This window comes from Hemiscyllium ocellatum, chromosome 45 (genome assembly GCF_020745735.1).
Source record: "Hemiscyllium ocellatum isolate sHemOce1 chromosome 45, sHemOce1.pat.X.cur, whole genome shotgun sequence".
Taxonomy (NCBI): Eukaryota; Metazoa; Chordata; class Chondrichthyes; order Orectolobiformes; family Hemiscylliidae; genus Hemiscyllium; species Hemiscyllium ocellatum.
In genome coordinates this window covers 14929111-14942891 of record NC_083445.1, presented here as the reverse complement: position 1 = coordinate 14942891, position 13781 = coordinate 14929111, and the positions used below count along the sequence as shown (strand labels likewise).

General features: G+C 48.9%; 1 protein-coding gene across 1 annotated transcript; it reads right to left on the bottom strand.

The window, feature by feature from the left end:
- Window positions 1-1381: 1381 nt before the first annotated feature.
- On the bottom strand, window positions 1382-13285 carry LOC132836061 (keratin, type I cytoskeletal 19-like). Its single transcript, XM_060855305.1, has 10 exons — window positions 12740-13285; window positions 9527-9609; window positions 8615-8771; window positions 8299-8460; window positions 6410-6535; window positions 6067-6284; window positions 3840-3925; window positions 3682-3709; window positions 3004-3020; window positions 1382-2214 (listed from the first exon to the last, which is right to left on the bottom strand). Exons 1-10 carry the CDS (start codon window positions 13214-13216, stop codon window positions 2195-2197), a joined length of 1374 nt encoding a protein of 457 aa, XP_060711288.1. The 5' UTR covers window positions 13217-13285; the 3' UTR covers window positions 1382-2194.
- Between the last annotated feature and the right edge of the window lie 496 nt (window positions 13286-13781).

The window sequence follows — 13781 nt, the reverse complement described above, 5'->3', positions numbered from 1 at the left end:
TCTGATTCATGGGGCAATGGCACCGGGGGAAGAGAGAGCCGTTTCATTGGGAACTATGCTGACAGCAATGTCCTGGCAAATCATATATCCAGGGAGGTAGATAGGGCTTTGAACTAGTCAATGGAGAGGTGAGTGGGGGAAGAGTTCAATTGAAGGGAAATTTAAAATATTGAGCTCCCAGTCCTGGTCACCTCGCAACCATGCCTCTGTAATAGCTACCAAATCATTTATTTATGTCGATTTGCATTAACATCTCATCTATCTTGTTACAGATGCTTTCAGATAAAGAGACTTTGTTTTTTTTAAACCATTATTACCTCTTGTTCCTTCTTGTTACAGATTACCTCTTCACATCTCACCATATCCACGGTGTCTTTTTCTCCCTCCAAATATCTACCACTTTCTCGTTTGTAGACATCTTCTCCTTTTCAAATTGCGTGTTCTGTACGTTGACCACTGATAGAAGGAGTTTAACCTTGCAAACTCTTGGTTATATATCAATAGTTTCCCTTCATTTCCTACCACTGACTAGTAGCTGTGTTGTCAAACCAAAAGACCTGAAGTGAAGGCTCATGGTTCCTTGAAATTTGGAGTGGCAGGTAGACAGGATGGTGAAAAGGCATCTGGTACACATGCCTTTATTGGTCAGTGCACTGAGTATAGGAGTTGGAAGGTCATGTTGCAGCTGTGCAAGGCATTGGTTAGGACACTTTTGGAATATAGCATTCAATTCTGGTCTCCCTACTTTCAGGTGGATGTTGTGAAGCTTGAAAGGGTTCAGAAAAGATTTACAAGGATGTTGCCAGGGTTGGAGGATTTGAGCTGCAGGGAGAGGCTGAATGAGCTGGGGCTGTTTTCCCTGGAGTGTCAGAGGCTGAGGGGTGACCTTATTGAAGGTTTATAAAATCACGGGGCGGGGGAATGGGGCATGGTTAGGGTAAATGGACAAGGACTTTCCCTGGAGTGAGGGAGTCCAGAAGGAGAGGGCATAGGTTTAGGGTGAGAAGGGGAAAGATATTAAAGCGACGAATGGGGCAAGTTTTCACACAGGGGGTGGTACGTGTATGGAATGAGCTGCCAGAGGAAGTATTGGAGGCTGGTACAATTACAACATTTAAAAGGCATCTGGATGGGTATATGAATAGGAAGGGTTTGGAGGGATATGGGCCGAGTGCTAGCAAATGGGACTAGATTAGGTTGGGATATCTGGTTGACCTGGTCAAGATGGGCTGAAGGGTCTGTTTCTGGGCTGTGCATCTCTATGACTCTATAATCCTTTGCCATTCTATACTGCGATACCTCCATCCAACATCCTTCAGGCCCCGTCTGCTTCTGAGAGTTTGATGTTTCTCGCAACAATAACTCACACCATACAGTGGGGCAGGATGACAAAAGGAGTATTTATTGATTGGCTTTGAAGCAGAGAATGGACATGCAGAAAGACGTTGAGATTTCTGAGCAGCCCAGAGCTCCCCACAGGTGCCATCAGTCCGGTTCCAGAGTTAGGTCAGGTCAGTGCAAGCCCTCACGACAGGGATGTTTGTCATTAAGGCCCAGTGGTGAGTGAGACTTTGTGTGGTTCACCCCACTGAGTTAAGGCAGAGGTGGTGGATGCCAGCCACACATGAGAAAGGCCCAACTTCTGTGATGTAACCTTTTCACAAGTAACAGAACCAGGCCCCCCCCAGCAACGCACTGAGGCTCACATCAGCTGGGGAAACTCCAGCTGACCCCTCACCTTGGGTTCAGTCTCAAAGGGAACAAACAGTGATCAGACTCACCGTGCCCCTAGGCCAAAGAATCCAGCCCATAGGCACTACCAGCCGGTCGGGACACACTGACGCCACACGGGGGATGGGAACAGTCACATTGCCTCCCTCGTGCTGGTGTCGAGGAAAATTGGCTTCAGGAGCCATCACATGGCGGCAGGGATTGGGAGGGGTACAGCCTTTTAAGAGGTGGTGTTGGGAAGGTTATCCTTGAGTGGCAGCCTCCAGTGGATAGGATTGGTGTCTGAAGGGAGCAGTGGGCACTCTGTTACAGTTTCTATTGCCCTGAAAGTTAAGGCCATGAGACAGGAGCGCGGAAGGGAAGAGCCCACAACCCGAGATTCTGTAAGAAACCATGTTAGCAAATAGTCATGCTGGGTCTGCAGATGATGCTTTGGAGAGAGACCTGGGGCCAGTCATCTTCATTAGTAACGACTTATCCTTTCTGCAAAGACACCAAATAAAACAGGTATTACTTGTCTATTCTTCAATTACTGTACATAAGAAATAGGAGCAGGGGGAGGCCATTTGGCCCCTCCAGCCTGCTCCAACATTCAGTCATAGCATGGCTGATCTTTTCATGGACTCAGCTCTACTTAACCGCCTGTTCACTGTATCCCATAATTCCTTTAGTGTTCAAAAATCTAGCTCTGCCTTAAAAACATTCAACGAGGCAGCCTCAACTGCTTCACTGGGCAGGGACTTCCACAAATCCACAACCCTCTGGGTGAAGAAGTTCCTCCTCAACTCAGTCCTGAATCTGCTCCCCCTAATTTTGAGGCTGTGCCCCACCCAGTTCTGTTGAAACAAACCAGCCGCACTAGGTTCATAGGTCACACTGGCGGCTTCACCAGCAACTTTCTTCAGTCAAAAATGCTCTTTCTCACTAATGTGGATCAGAAAGGAAAGGAGCAGCCTGCCTCTCACCGACTGCTCACTATAAGCAGCCCAGAGACCTTGCTCTTGTGTGCCCCACCCTCAGCCAGCCAATCAACACCCTTTTCTCCTTGAGTATGCATTGCTGGTGTTTGGCGGTCTTGAGTGTATTCTGATCAGTGGAAGGTCAAAGGTTCAAGAACAGCACGATGCAAGGCAGCCTTGGCTGGGATCGGCCAATTGCTCACTGACCGAGAGTTCAGGTACATGGATCAAAGGAGTTCAGGACAATGCATGACGTTGTCTTCACCAACTACAAACATAGACTTTAAATAAAGGAACATGGAGGCGTTCTTACCTGTGGTAACTTTGGTTCTGTGAAGAGAAAAGGACAAAAGAAGTTAATACCTGCGCTTCAAGATAAAATATACCTCCTGTCCGAAACTAGCTCTGCCCAAACCAAGTGTCAATCTGTGTAATGCTGCTCCATCCCTCCCCCATAATGTTTAGAACAGGAGGATCAAGAGTAGGCCCTTCAGCCTGTTCCATCATTGAATTCAATCATGATGAATCTCAACAACAACGACCAACCTTTCCTCCATTCGCACTGGTACCCTCACCCAGAGACAATATCGCTCTATCCCAATCTTGAAAATTATCAAACCAGCAGAATAAGCTCGAGATTTCACTGATCGTCTTATTCTGTATCTAACCCCGTGCTGTCCCTGCCCTGGGAGTGTTTGATGGGAACAGTGTAGAGGGAGTTTTACTCTGTATCTAACTCCGTGCTGTCCCAGTCCTGGGAGTGTTTGATGGGAATAATGTAGAGGGAGTTTTACTCTGTATCTAACTCCATGCTGTCCCAGTCCTGGGAGTGTTTGATGGGGATAGTGTAGAGGGAGCTTTACCCTGTATCTAACCCCATGCTGTTCTCTGTACAGTCAAGTTAAAAAACATTGGGACCAATCACGACAATTCTTTCCCCAATAGAAAGAGTAACATTCGCAGTCACAATGAAAGTATCAAATTCACTCACGTGGTTACTGAGGTGCTCGACCCTGATCCTGAAAGAAGCAAAATACAGTGCAGTGAAGAGAGAGAGAGACCAATTGTAGGACATTTAGCAAAATGACACAGTAACCCATTTCCTACTGAGCGCAGAGGCAGATCTCACAAAAACACTGGAATACTTACCAGACTGAGATGCTGATCCAGATCCGGATTTGGATCCGGACACCAACCCAATGGATAAGGAGGAGCCACCACCAGACTGGATCGTGCTGAAAAGAGGAACAGGGTTCATTACTGAGTGCAGCATTTACCTGGATCCTCGTTGTTAGTTTGTGACCTTTGCACCAGACAGTGCATTCTGTTAGCTGTCACTTCCTCCTGACACAGACGCTGACCTCTGACCCGGGGTTGAAGACAGTCACTAGGGTCCAGACATTGTTCCCCACCCCACCAACTTCAGGAGAATAAACACTGGAGAGTAATGATAGCCCAGGGACTCTGTCCACATGGACTGCTACCACTCTGTCGGACACCACCCTCAGAACCCTGGAGTGTGGCTCCGAATGATGCAGAGTGGATTAATCTGTAATTACTGTGGGCTCCAAGGAAATCCTGGGCAATTGGCAATGCTGCCATGGAATGAAACATTTCTGGTCCTGCCTATGTCCACTCAGGTGTGGATTTGACAGGCTGAATAGCCTGTTTCCATACAGTAGGGATTTTGTGATTCTATGATACACCAATCCAGTGGTGTGTATTAACATAATAAGGCTCATCAACGGGGATGGGATACCATCTACAAGCAGGACAACGGCAACTTATAGAAGCTCCTTAGAGGCACCTTTCAAACATAGAAACTAGGAGCAGGAGGAGGCCATTTACCATTCACTATAATCCAACTCAGTCCCCTGTTTCCATTTTCTCCCCATGTCCTCTGATCCCTTTAGCCCTAAGAACTATATCTATCTCCTTCTTAAAAACATTCAACATTTTTGGTCTCAATCGCTCTCTATGGCAGAGAATTCTAGAGGCTCCCCCATTCTGGGTGAAGACATTTCTCCTCATTTCGGTCCTAAGTGGCCTACCCCATATCTTTAAACTATGACCCCTCCTTCTGGACTCCCCGTCACCAGGAACTCCTTCTGAGACCATATATTTCTGTACAATCCCTACAGTGTGGAAACAGGCCATTCAGCCCAACAAGTCCACACCAACTCTCCGAAAAGCATTCCACCCAGTCTCAACCCCCCTTCTCTATCCCTGTAACTTTGCATTCCCCATGGCTAACCAACCTAGCCCACACATCCCTGAACGCTATGGGGCAATTTAGCATGGCCAATCCACCTATGCTGCATATCTTTGGACTGTGGGAGGAAACCAGAGCACCCAGAGGAAACCCACACAGAGAAGAGGAGAATACCATTTTCCATTTAGAAGGACACGGGCAACAGATACGTGGGAACCCTACCCCCTGCAAGTTCCCCTCCAAGTCACTCACCACCCTGACTTGGGAATATATCACAGTTCCTTCAGGGTCACTGGGTCAAAATCCTGGAATTCTCTCCCTAACGGCATTGTGGGTGTCTCGGGCCCATAGCAAGGAGTTAAGAAGACAGCTTGCCACCACCTTGTCAGGAGGCAATCAGGGATAGGGTCCAGATGTTGGATTTGCTAGCAGCATTCACATCCTGGGGTGTGGGGGGGCTTGTGGGATTGAGTCAGATGACAATGAGCCATTGAGTGCCAGAGCAGGCTCAGGGGGTCGAATGGCCTCTTCCTGCCCCCATTCTCTAAGTTTGTTGTATAGACACCACACTCAAACCCAGACTTCCATCAAACTGTTGAGCTTCCTGGCTTTCCGCAAGACGTTTGCAGACAAGTGAGCGGGGAATGACAGATAAAGATTGTTCTGTGTGGGCCCCGGGACACAGTGTGAGATAGTGGTGCTCAGGCCCTATTTGGTTGAATACCAGAGACACGGGGTGGGGGCTGGTGGAGGCTTATTTAAATCGGCTCCTCTGGTTCCTAATGCTGCTTCCACTCACTGACACAGCACGGTGGCTCAGTGATTCACCCTGCTGCCTCACAGCGGCAGGGACCCGGGTTCGATTCCAGCCTCAGGTGACTGCCTGTGAGGGGTCTGCACATTCTCCCCGTGTCTGCATGGGTTTGCTCCAGTTTCCTCCCACAATCCAAAAATGTGCAGGTTAAATGAATTTGCTATTGGAAATTGACCATAATGTTCCAGGACATGTGGGTTAGGTGCATTAAATCAAGGTGAATGTACAGTAGTAGGGCAGGGGAATGGGTCTGGGTGGGATACTCTTCAGCGGGCCAGCATGGACTTGTTGGGCTGAAGGGCCTGTTTCCATACTGTAGGGACTCTATGAAGATGACAACGCTGCCTTACCTTTGGCTCTGATTGAGAAGACCCCTGTACTGCTGAATTTCATTCTCCAATTTCATCTTGATGTTAAGGAGCTTCTCATATTCCTGTGTCTGCAAACAGATGCTGTTCCTGATTTCTCCCAGCGTGCCTTCTAGATCTGCGATTCTACACTGTACTGTCTGCAGCTCCGTGCCGTACCTGGACTCAACATTCATCAGGTTATTTTCCAGGCCTCTCAGCTGAAAACGACAAGGCAGGTTTCACTCAGTTAGCCATTCATTTAAGCCCAGCCCAAATGGGGGCTCCGAACCAGTTTCAATTCTGACCAGAATAACATTGGAATAAATGGTCAGGAGTTACTTACAGCACCAAGCAAGGCATTATATTCAGCGTTCAGGTTCTGAAAATTCTGTTGGCATTTAGTAAGCTCAACTTTGGCCCCATCAGAAGCCTGGCCAGCCTGTGTGGTCTGTGTGACTTGAATCTGTACCTGAGAAATCCGAAAGAGTCAGAGACAGAGAGAGAGAGAGAGAGAGAGAGATAACGAGAGACAATGAGCCACGGTGGGTGGGTGAGTAGACAGAGAGAGAGAGGGGGAGAGAGAGAGACAGGGGGTTACTCAGCGTGTCTGAATGAGGAGGAATACATTGAATGACAATGACCTTTGACCCAATGCCCACATGGAGGGCAGGGAGGGGTTGGCAGAACAAATCGATTGTTTCACATGGGATGGGCACATGGGGATAATAATGTTTGGGGGATATTGAGGATTAAGGTTCAGGAGGGAAAGAGGACGATTAGATTGGTTTGAGCAGGGCCAACATGGACTCCATGGGCAGAGCGGCCTCCTTTGGGTGTCCTGAATGACTCAGTGAGAGTGGCCAGATTGTGTCAGTGCTCACAGTAACCAATCAGATCAGCTCACCAGGACTGCGTAAGGCTTTGGTTTGACAAAGCCAATTAAATTGGAGAAATGTAGGACTGAGGCCGAATGCTTCCAATGAACAGACACCAAGTGAAGCTTCCCCCAGCCCCTTGGGGCTCAAAGCAGGAAAGGCACCACCTTCCCAGAGCGCACCTCTCTCAATCCAGAGAGAGAGACGACTGGTGGGGAGTTTAACCTGACGGTCACCTACACCTCAGGGCAGGGGCACAGGTGAGAAGGCAGGACCTTCACAGTCACCTCAGCCACTAAACCCACACTGTTGGCATCACATTGCATCACAAGTCAGCCATCCAGCCAACTGAGCTAAACAGAAACACACACAAATAGCATTGCATCAGTATATCCTCCAGGGTCAGTGCTGGCTGCTGACACCCCTTGAGGTTATGTTATTGAGAGAAAGAAAGACTTGCATTTATTGCGTGTAGTCGCTTTCCCAGCCCTGGCTCTAGGCCCCGTCCTGTATTGTCTTTGTGGTATATAGTTATTGAAGAGATGACCTCAATCAACCATACAGAATTCCTTTATGGATCAAGAGGGTCAATGCAAGAATAACATTTCCCTCTGGCTGGGAGAACTAGGGATTGGTCTTGGACCAGGAGCACAGACTCAGAATTGACAGCTACTTCGGTCCGAGGTAAGAAGGAATTTCCTCATTCTGAGAATGGCCAACCTTTGGAATTCTCTGCCCCAGAGGGCTGTGTAGGCTCAGCCTATGTCAAGGCAGAGACTTTAATATGTTTACCACAGGAAAGGACCATGGGGAGAGTGCAGGAAAATGAGGTGGGAGGAGAAACATCAGCCATGGTCTCACTGAGTAGAGGGACAAACTCGAGGGTCTGAATGGTTTACTCTGTTCCTATTTCCCACGTTCTTGAGGAGTCATTGCCATTGTTCAGAAGCCCAGAAGGTAATTCACCTGCTGCAGCTCCAATGAACAATAACCTGATTGTTGCCGTGATTTGATTATTTGGTTTAATGAGGGATAACTCTTGCCCAAGTACAGCAATGCTGAACACGCAAACTATTCAGGAGACTCTAGGGAAATCCAAGTAGTTAATGTCTCCTCTGAAAGTTGGTGTTCCCCTGGCCATGTAGCCCACTCTCAGTACTGAGCCTCGGCCTGGCTTTATTGGCTAGAAAGAGGTGTCAACCATCAAGCCTTCTAACTCTGAGAAGGGAGGGTGAAAATGGAGTTGTTTGGTGCTGCACTTTCAATGAGAGTTAGCACAGAGCCTCACCTCGCTGTCCCACCCTCACAGGCCCCTTTCTGAATCAGACACTGCCATTGTTGCTGAACCCAAGCCTACCTGCTCCTGGTACCAATTGTCCAAATCTTTTTTATTCTGTTCTGCAAGCTTGGTGTAACTATCTCTCATTTCTTGCAGTTTCGCAGCCATGTCAACAGAAGGAACGGAGTCAACTTGGACATCAATATCTGCAGTCTTCTGCTGTCGCAGCATTCTCAGTTGCTGAAGAAGAAAAAGGTGATAAAACATTTAAACAATATAACCTATTGCATAATGGAGGGAGCCAGTTATTCTCTTACCTACTCTTGGCACCAGGGTAGCATCACATTGTTATTCCCACTATGGGGTAACACCCTGTCATGTTTATGACACCCACCTCTTCATGGTCCTTCTTCAGGGCGGCAATGTCCTCTTCCAGTGCGGCAATCTCACCAACCAAATTGCCCTGTAGGTCCAGGTAGGTTTGCTTCAGTTGGTGCAGTCCATCAATATCGAGCTCCACACTTTGTCTCAGTCTCAACTCAGTCTCCAACCTGCAACAGACACAGGACCCCCAAGGAAACAAGATCAGCATAAGACAGGAGCAGTCAAGGCTTCTCTGCTTGGTCCACAGCTCCATGTGAAAGACCCCAACCGCCTGTGCCATTGTTACTTGGACCCAAGTCCAATGTGTTCCCAACCAACCTCTCAACTTGCATTCCTTTGTAGACTTTAGCTCGACTGAAAGGTAGCTGCCCTCTGTCTTACCATGTATCACCATTCCTGTCCACATTGGCGGCCATTCTCAAATTCCCTGACTGTTTTCGTCAAATCCTCCTCTTGGCTCCACCACTGCCTCCAGCCCCAGGGTCCTCTGAGGTACCCGCGCTCTTCCCAATCTTGATGCAATCTTGATTTTCAACACCAGAGGGCGGACCTGAACCCTAAATTCTGGTATTCCTACCTTAACCTCACGGTTTCTCTCCCTTGTCGGAGACACCCCATAATCTTTCACTGATGAAAGCTTCTCATCACTTGTCCCCGTGTCGTTTTAAAATGATTTTGTGACAGGTTTTGTTATAGGAACGTTCCGGGGTTGTGTTTCACGACATTGGAGGCACTACGTGAATGCAAGTTAGCCATGACACAACACTGGGTCTTCCAGGCAGGTATACACCTACGTCCTGTGAACCCATATGGGGAAGGGGGTGGGGGGAGAGGTAATGGTAATGCCGGCTGTATTTGTAGCACACCCCCGCCCTAGCTCCCACCCTTTCCAGTGTGGTAGAACAGTAACCACTCCACTCACTTATTCTTGAAGTCTTCAGCAGCGAGCTTGGCGTTGTCGATCTCCAGGCAGACTTGGGAGTTCTCCATGATTGCATGGAGAATCTGGGGGAGGTGGGAAGGGACAGCATTAGGAGAGAGGTTTTAAAATCAAATGCCACAGCCCCTTCCCATCCCTGCAGAACCAGTGTACACCCTGGACCACCCAAAGGAAGCCAGACAAGGTCTGTATAGAGCCAGTGCGGGGCTTTTGTAAACCCTCAGGCCTACACAACCTGCAGTCTTGAAGGCTGACAATGCAATCAACTTATTCAGGGAGGCATACTGCACATCACTGGAGTAGGTGCAATTGGAACCTGAGTCTCAGCTCCGTGTTAAGATACTGTCAATAGAGCCATGAGAGTACATGGGCACTGCCAAGCTAAACCTAGAGCATTAATCAGGACCTTTGCATTGTGAAGTCCCTGCCTCCTGATCTCATGTGGACCTTTCATTGGGTAAAAGCAACATGAATTATAGTGAAATCTCAAGGCTATTGATTTGATTTATTGTAATCACATGTACCTAAACACAGTGAAAAGCTTTGTTTTGCCAGCAGTACAGACAGATCATAGCAAACAAGGAGGTACAGATCACAGGGTACTTAGACAGAGTGAGGCATACAAGGCCAGGGCAGCATAGAAGGTGCACCAAAGCAAGATCAACATTATTGGAAGTTAGAGAGGTCCACTGAAACTTGAGGGGAAATTATTTGAGTGTAAGGTGTTTGCAGATATAAGTAAAAACTGACCAAATTATTCATGAATCTCCAAACCATCATCCAATACTCCAACTGAGTTCTGGAGGGAAGAGTCACTGGACCAGAAATGTTTTTCTCTCCACAGGTGCTATCAGACTTGCTGAGTTTCTCTGTGAATGCCTGTTTTGGTTTCAGATTTCCAGCATCCTCAGTTCTTTGTTCTCTGTTCAGCACGCAATGTAAGAATTGACAGAATCTCTACAGTGTGGAAGCAGGCCACACCCACCCTCTGAAAGGCATCCCACCCAGACCATTCCTCTTCCCTACCCCTGTAACCCTGCATTTCCCATGGCCAATCCACCTATCCTGCACATCTTTGTGACTATGGGAGGAAACTGGAGCACTCCTCCACAGACAAAGGGAAAATGTGCAAACTCCACACAGACAGTCGCCTGAGGGTGGAATCAAACCTGGGACCCTGGTACTGTGAGGCAGCTGTGCTAACCACTGACCCACTGCGCCACCCATACATCACCACAGAAACTGACAAGTCAGTGTACCTACATTGCAAGCATTTCATGTTCCATGCCTCACTCTGTTTGTGTTGAAAGTGTGTTGCTAGAAAAGTGCAGCAGGTCAGGCAGCATCCAAGGAACAGGAAATTCGACATTTCGGGCATAAGCCCTTCTTCAGGAATGAAGAAGGGCTTATGCCCGAAACGTCGAATCTCCTGTTCCTTGGATGCTGCCTGACCTGCTGCGCTTTTCTAGCAACACACTTTCAGCTCTGATCTCCAGCATCTGCAGACCTCACTTTCTCCTCACTCTGTTAGTGTGACAGTTTTACAGATTTGTACATCTACATTCATAGTCCAAAACCTGGAAGCCAGTGATTAGTGTCAAAGAGCATTAATTTAATCGAGACCACTCTACTGCAGTGATTAATTGTGTAAATCTTTCAGAAAATCATCTCATAATTAATTAAAGAACACAATATTACATCAAGTCAGCAATGCATGTTGGTTTTGACATAAATCCCATAAAATGTGTCCAATAATGAGAATTTGCAATCACAATCATCATAATTTTTGTTTTGTGAATAATAAATCTGAAATTATAAATGCAGAATTTTTATTTTCAGTTCCTGGTGGGTGAGGGTGTGCCCAAGCTGAAGATTCGTTCAGGGGTGCCTACTGCTTTTCACAATAACTCTGAGAAACCACAGGACTCTTGACATGTTCCTAGTTAACCTGTTATTCCACTCCTTTGGAGTGAGAGAGTGAGACAGAGTGACAGAGTTTGTTGTTGAACCTAGATTCCCTGGCTCAGATTTGGGACACTGTCATTGTCCCACAGCTGCACTTCTCCGCACCCCACCCACCCAAAACACGCCCTTTACAAATGCATTGGGAAGCAGAAGTGCTGGCTGGTTTAATCCCTTGCTCAGCTAATGGGCTTAGAATGCCATTTTTGCAGTCCCTGAGTGCAAGGGGCAGATATTGAGACAATGGTAATGTCACTAGATCAGTAAACCTGTCTTCAAGTCCCACCACCGTCACAGAGAGAATTTATGGGTTCAAGTCACCAAGTCATCTGTATTTGCAATAGGGGTGTATGACCACAATGGCAAACCCTTCACCTGTTGGCATCACTAATTGAAAGGAAGACTCCCATTTTGACCTGGTCTGGCCCACATAAGTCAGAAATCATCCTTTCAGATCTGCTGTGTTCAGAAAAGATTTACAAGGGTGTTGCCAGGGTTGGAGGGTTTGAGCTACAGGGAGAGAGGCTGAATAGGCTGGGACTGTTTTCCCTGGAGCATCGAATGCTGAGGGGTGACCTGATAGAGGTTTATAAAATCATGAGGGGCATGGATAGGGCAAATAGACAAGGTTCCCCACCCCAGGAAGGAGAGTCCAAAACTAGGGGTATAGGTTTAGGGTGAGAGGGGAAAGGTTTAAAAGGGACCTAAGGAGCAAAGTTTGCACACAGAGGGTGGTGTGTGTATGGAATGAGCTGCCAGAGGAAGTGGTGGAGGCTGGTACAATCACAACATTTAAAAGGGATTTGGATGGGTATATGAATAGGAAGGGTTTAGAGAGATATGGGCCAAGTGCTGGCAATTAGGTGAGGATAGCTGGTTGGCATGGATGAGTTGGATCGAAGGGTCTGTTTCCACGCTGTGTTTCTCTATGACTCTACCCACTGACCTGACACCGACCTCCCTGTGCACTATGACTAACAGTTGAATCTCTGATGCGCCCTTTTGAGGCAGCCTGTGCAGAACTCCTAGGGGCAGGTGGGACTTTAACCTCCTGGCTTAGAGGCCGGGGCACTGTGGCACAATAGCCAGGCTCTGGGTGAATGCATTCTAGGATTGCAATGTGAGAAACAGGCAGCTGTGCTGTAGACAGCCACACCAAGGGGACCCCAGCCTCTGCAAGGGGCTTTCATTGTGGTTTTGCCCCTTCACTTCACAGAGGGGGTGGGGACCTACCTCGTCCTGCAGGGGCTTGACTCTGCTGTTGTAGATGGACCAGTCGAAGGTGTCAATAGACCTGGAGGTGGCGAATTCGCGGATCTCTTTCTCCAGCCTGCAGTTGTCCTGTTCCAGCGAGCGGACCTTCTCCAGGTACAGGCACAGCCGCTGGTTGAGAGCCTGCATGGTGTCCTTCTCGTTCATCCCCAAGCCCCCGGACATCAAGGCGAGGGAGCCGGAGCCCAGCCCGGACGACATCGAGCCGCTGAAGCCCCGGGAGAAGCCCAGGGAGCCGGCCCCAGTCGCCAGGCTGATGCGGGGTGCACTTCGGCTCCCGATGACCATTGAGTGACTGGAGAACTGCCTGGGCTGGGAGGCTGAGCGGATGTAAGTGGATCCTCCAGCAATACCCCGAGTACCACCTAAACTCAGCCCACCACCCCTGCTGCTGCTGCTGCTGCTGCTAACAGTCACTGTCTTTTTCACGCTAGACATCCTGCTAAACTCTCACACTAACAACAGCAATTGAACAGGCTCTGGACCAGTCCTTCCCTCCCTCCCAACTCCTGAAGTGGCACTCCGAGCACAGTGCCTCCCCTTTTATTATCCAACAGGCACACACCCACCTACAGCCAGAGGCACAGATCCACACCCACACACACACAGACTGGTCACACCTTTTCCCTCCACCCTCCAGAGGAACCTGAACTGCCACCCCCCTTCCCCCCTCTGTCTCAGATCCAGGGGAACCTGAACTGCCACCCCCCTCACGCAACCCCCCCCCCCCCCCCCGTCTCAGATCCAGGGGAACCTGAACTGCTCCCCCCTCCCACCCACCCCCCCGTCTCAGATTCAGAGGAACCTGAACTGCCACCCCCCTCCCCCCCCATCCCCATCTCAGATCCAGGGGAACCTGAACTGCCACCCCCCCCCCTTCTGTCTCAGATCCAGAGGAACCTGAACTGCCACCCCCTCCCTCCCCCCCACCCCGTCTCAGATCCAGGGGAACCTGAACTGCCACCCCCTCCCTCCCCCCCCCACCCCGTCTCAGATCCAGAGG

What these genes read in the sequence shown, in the direction of transcription:
- LOC132836061 (XM_060855305.1), bottom strand. Translation starts at nt 13,216, where the DNA reads ATGTCTAGCGTGAAAAAGACAGTGACTGTTAGCAGCAGCAGCAGCAGC. An exon ending in GCTGAAGACTTCAAGAATAA is followed by an intron (nt 8,772 to 9,526) that starts GTGAGTGGAGTG and finishes TGTCTGTTGCAG; the next exon opens with GTTGGAGACTGAGTTGAGAC. An exon ending in TGGATCAGCATCTCAGTCTG is followed by an intron (nt 3,710 to 3,839) that starts GTAAGTATTCCA and finishes TGCTTCTTTCAG; the next exon opens with GATCAGGGTCGAGCACCTCA.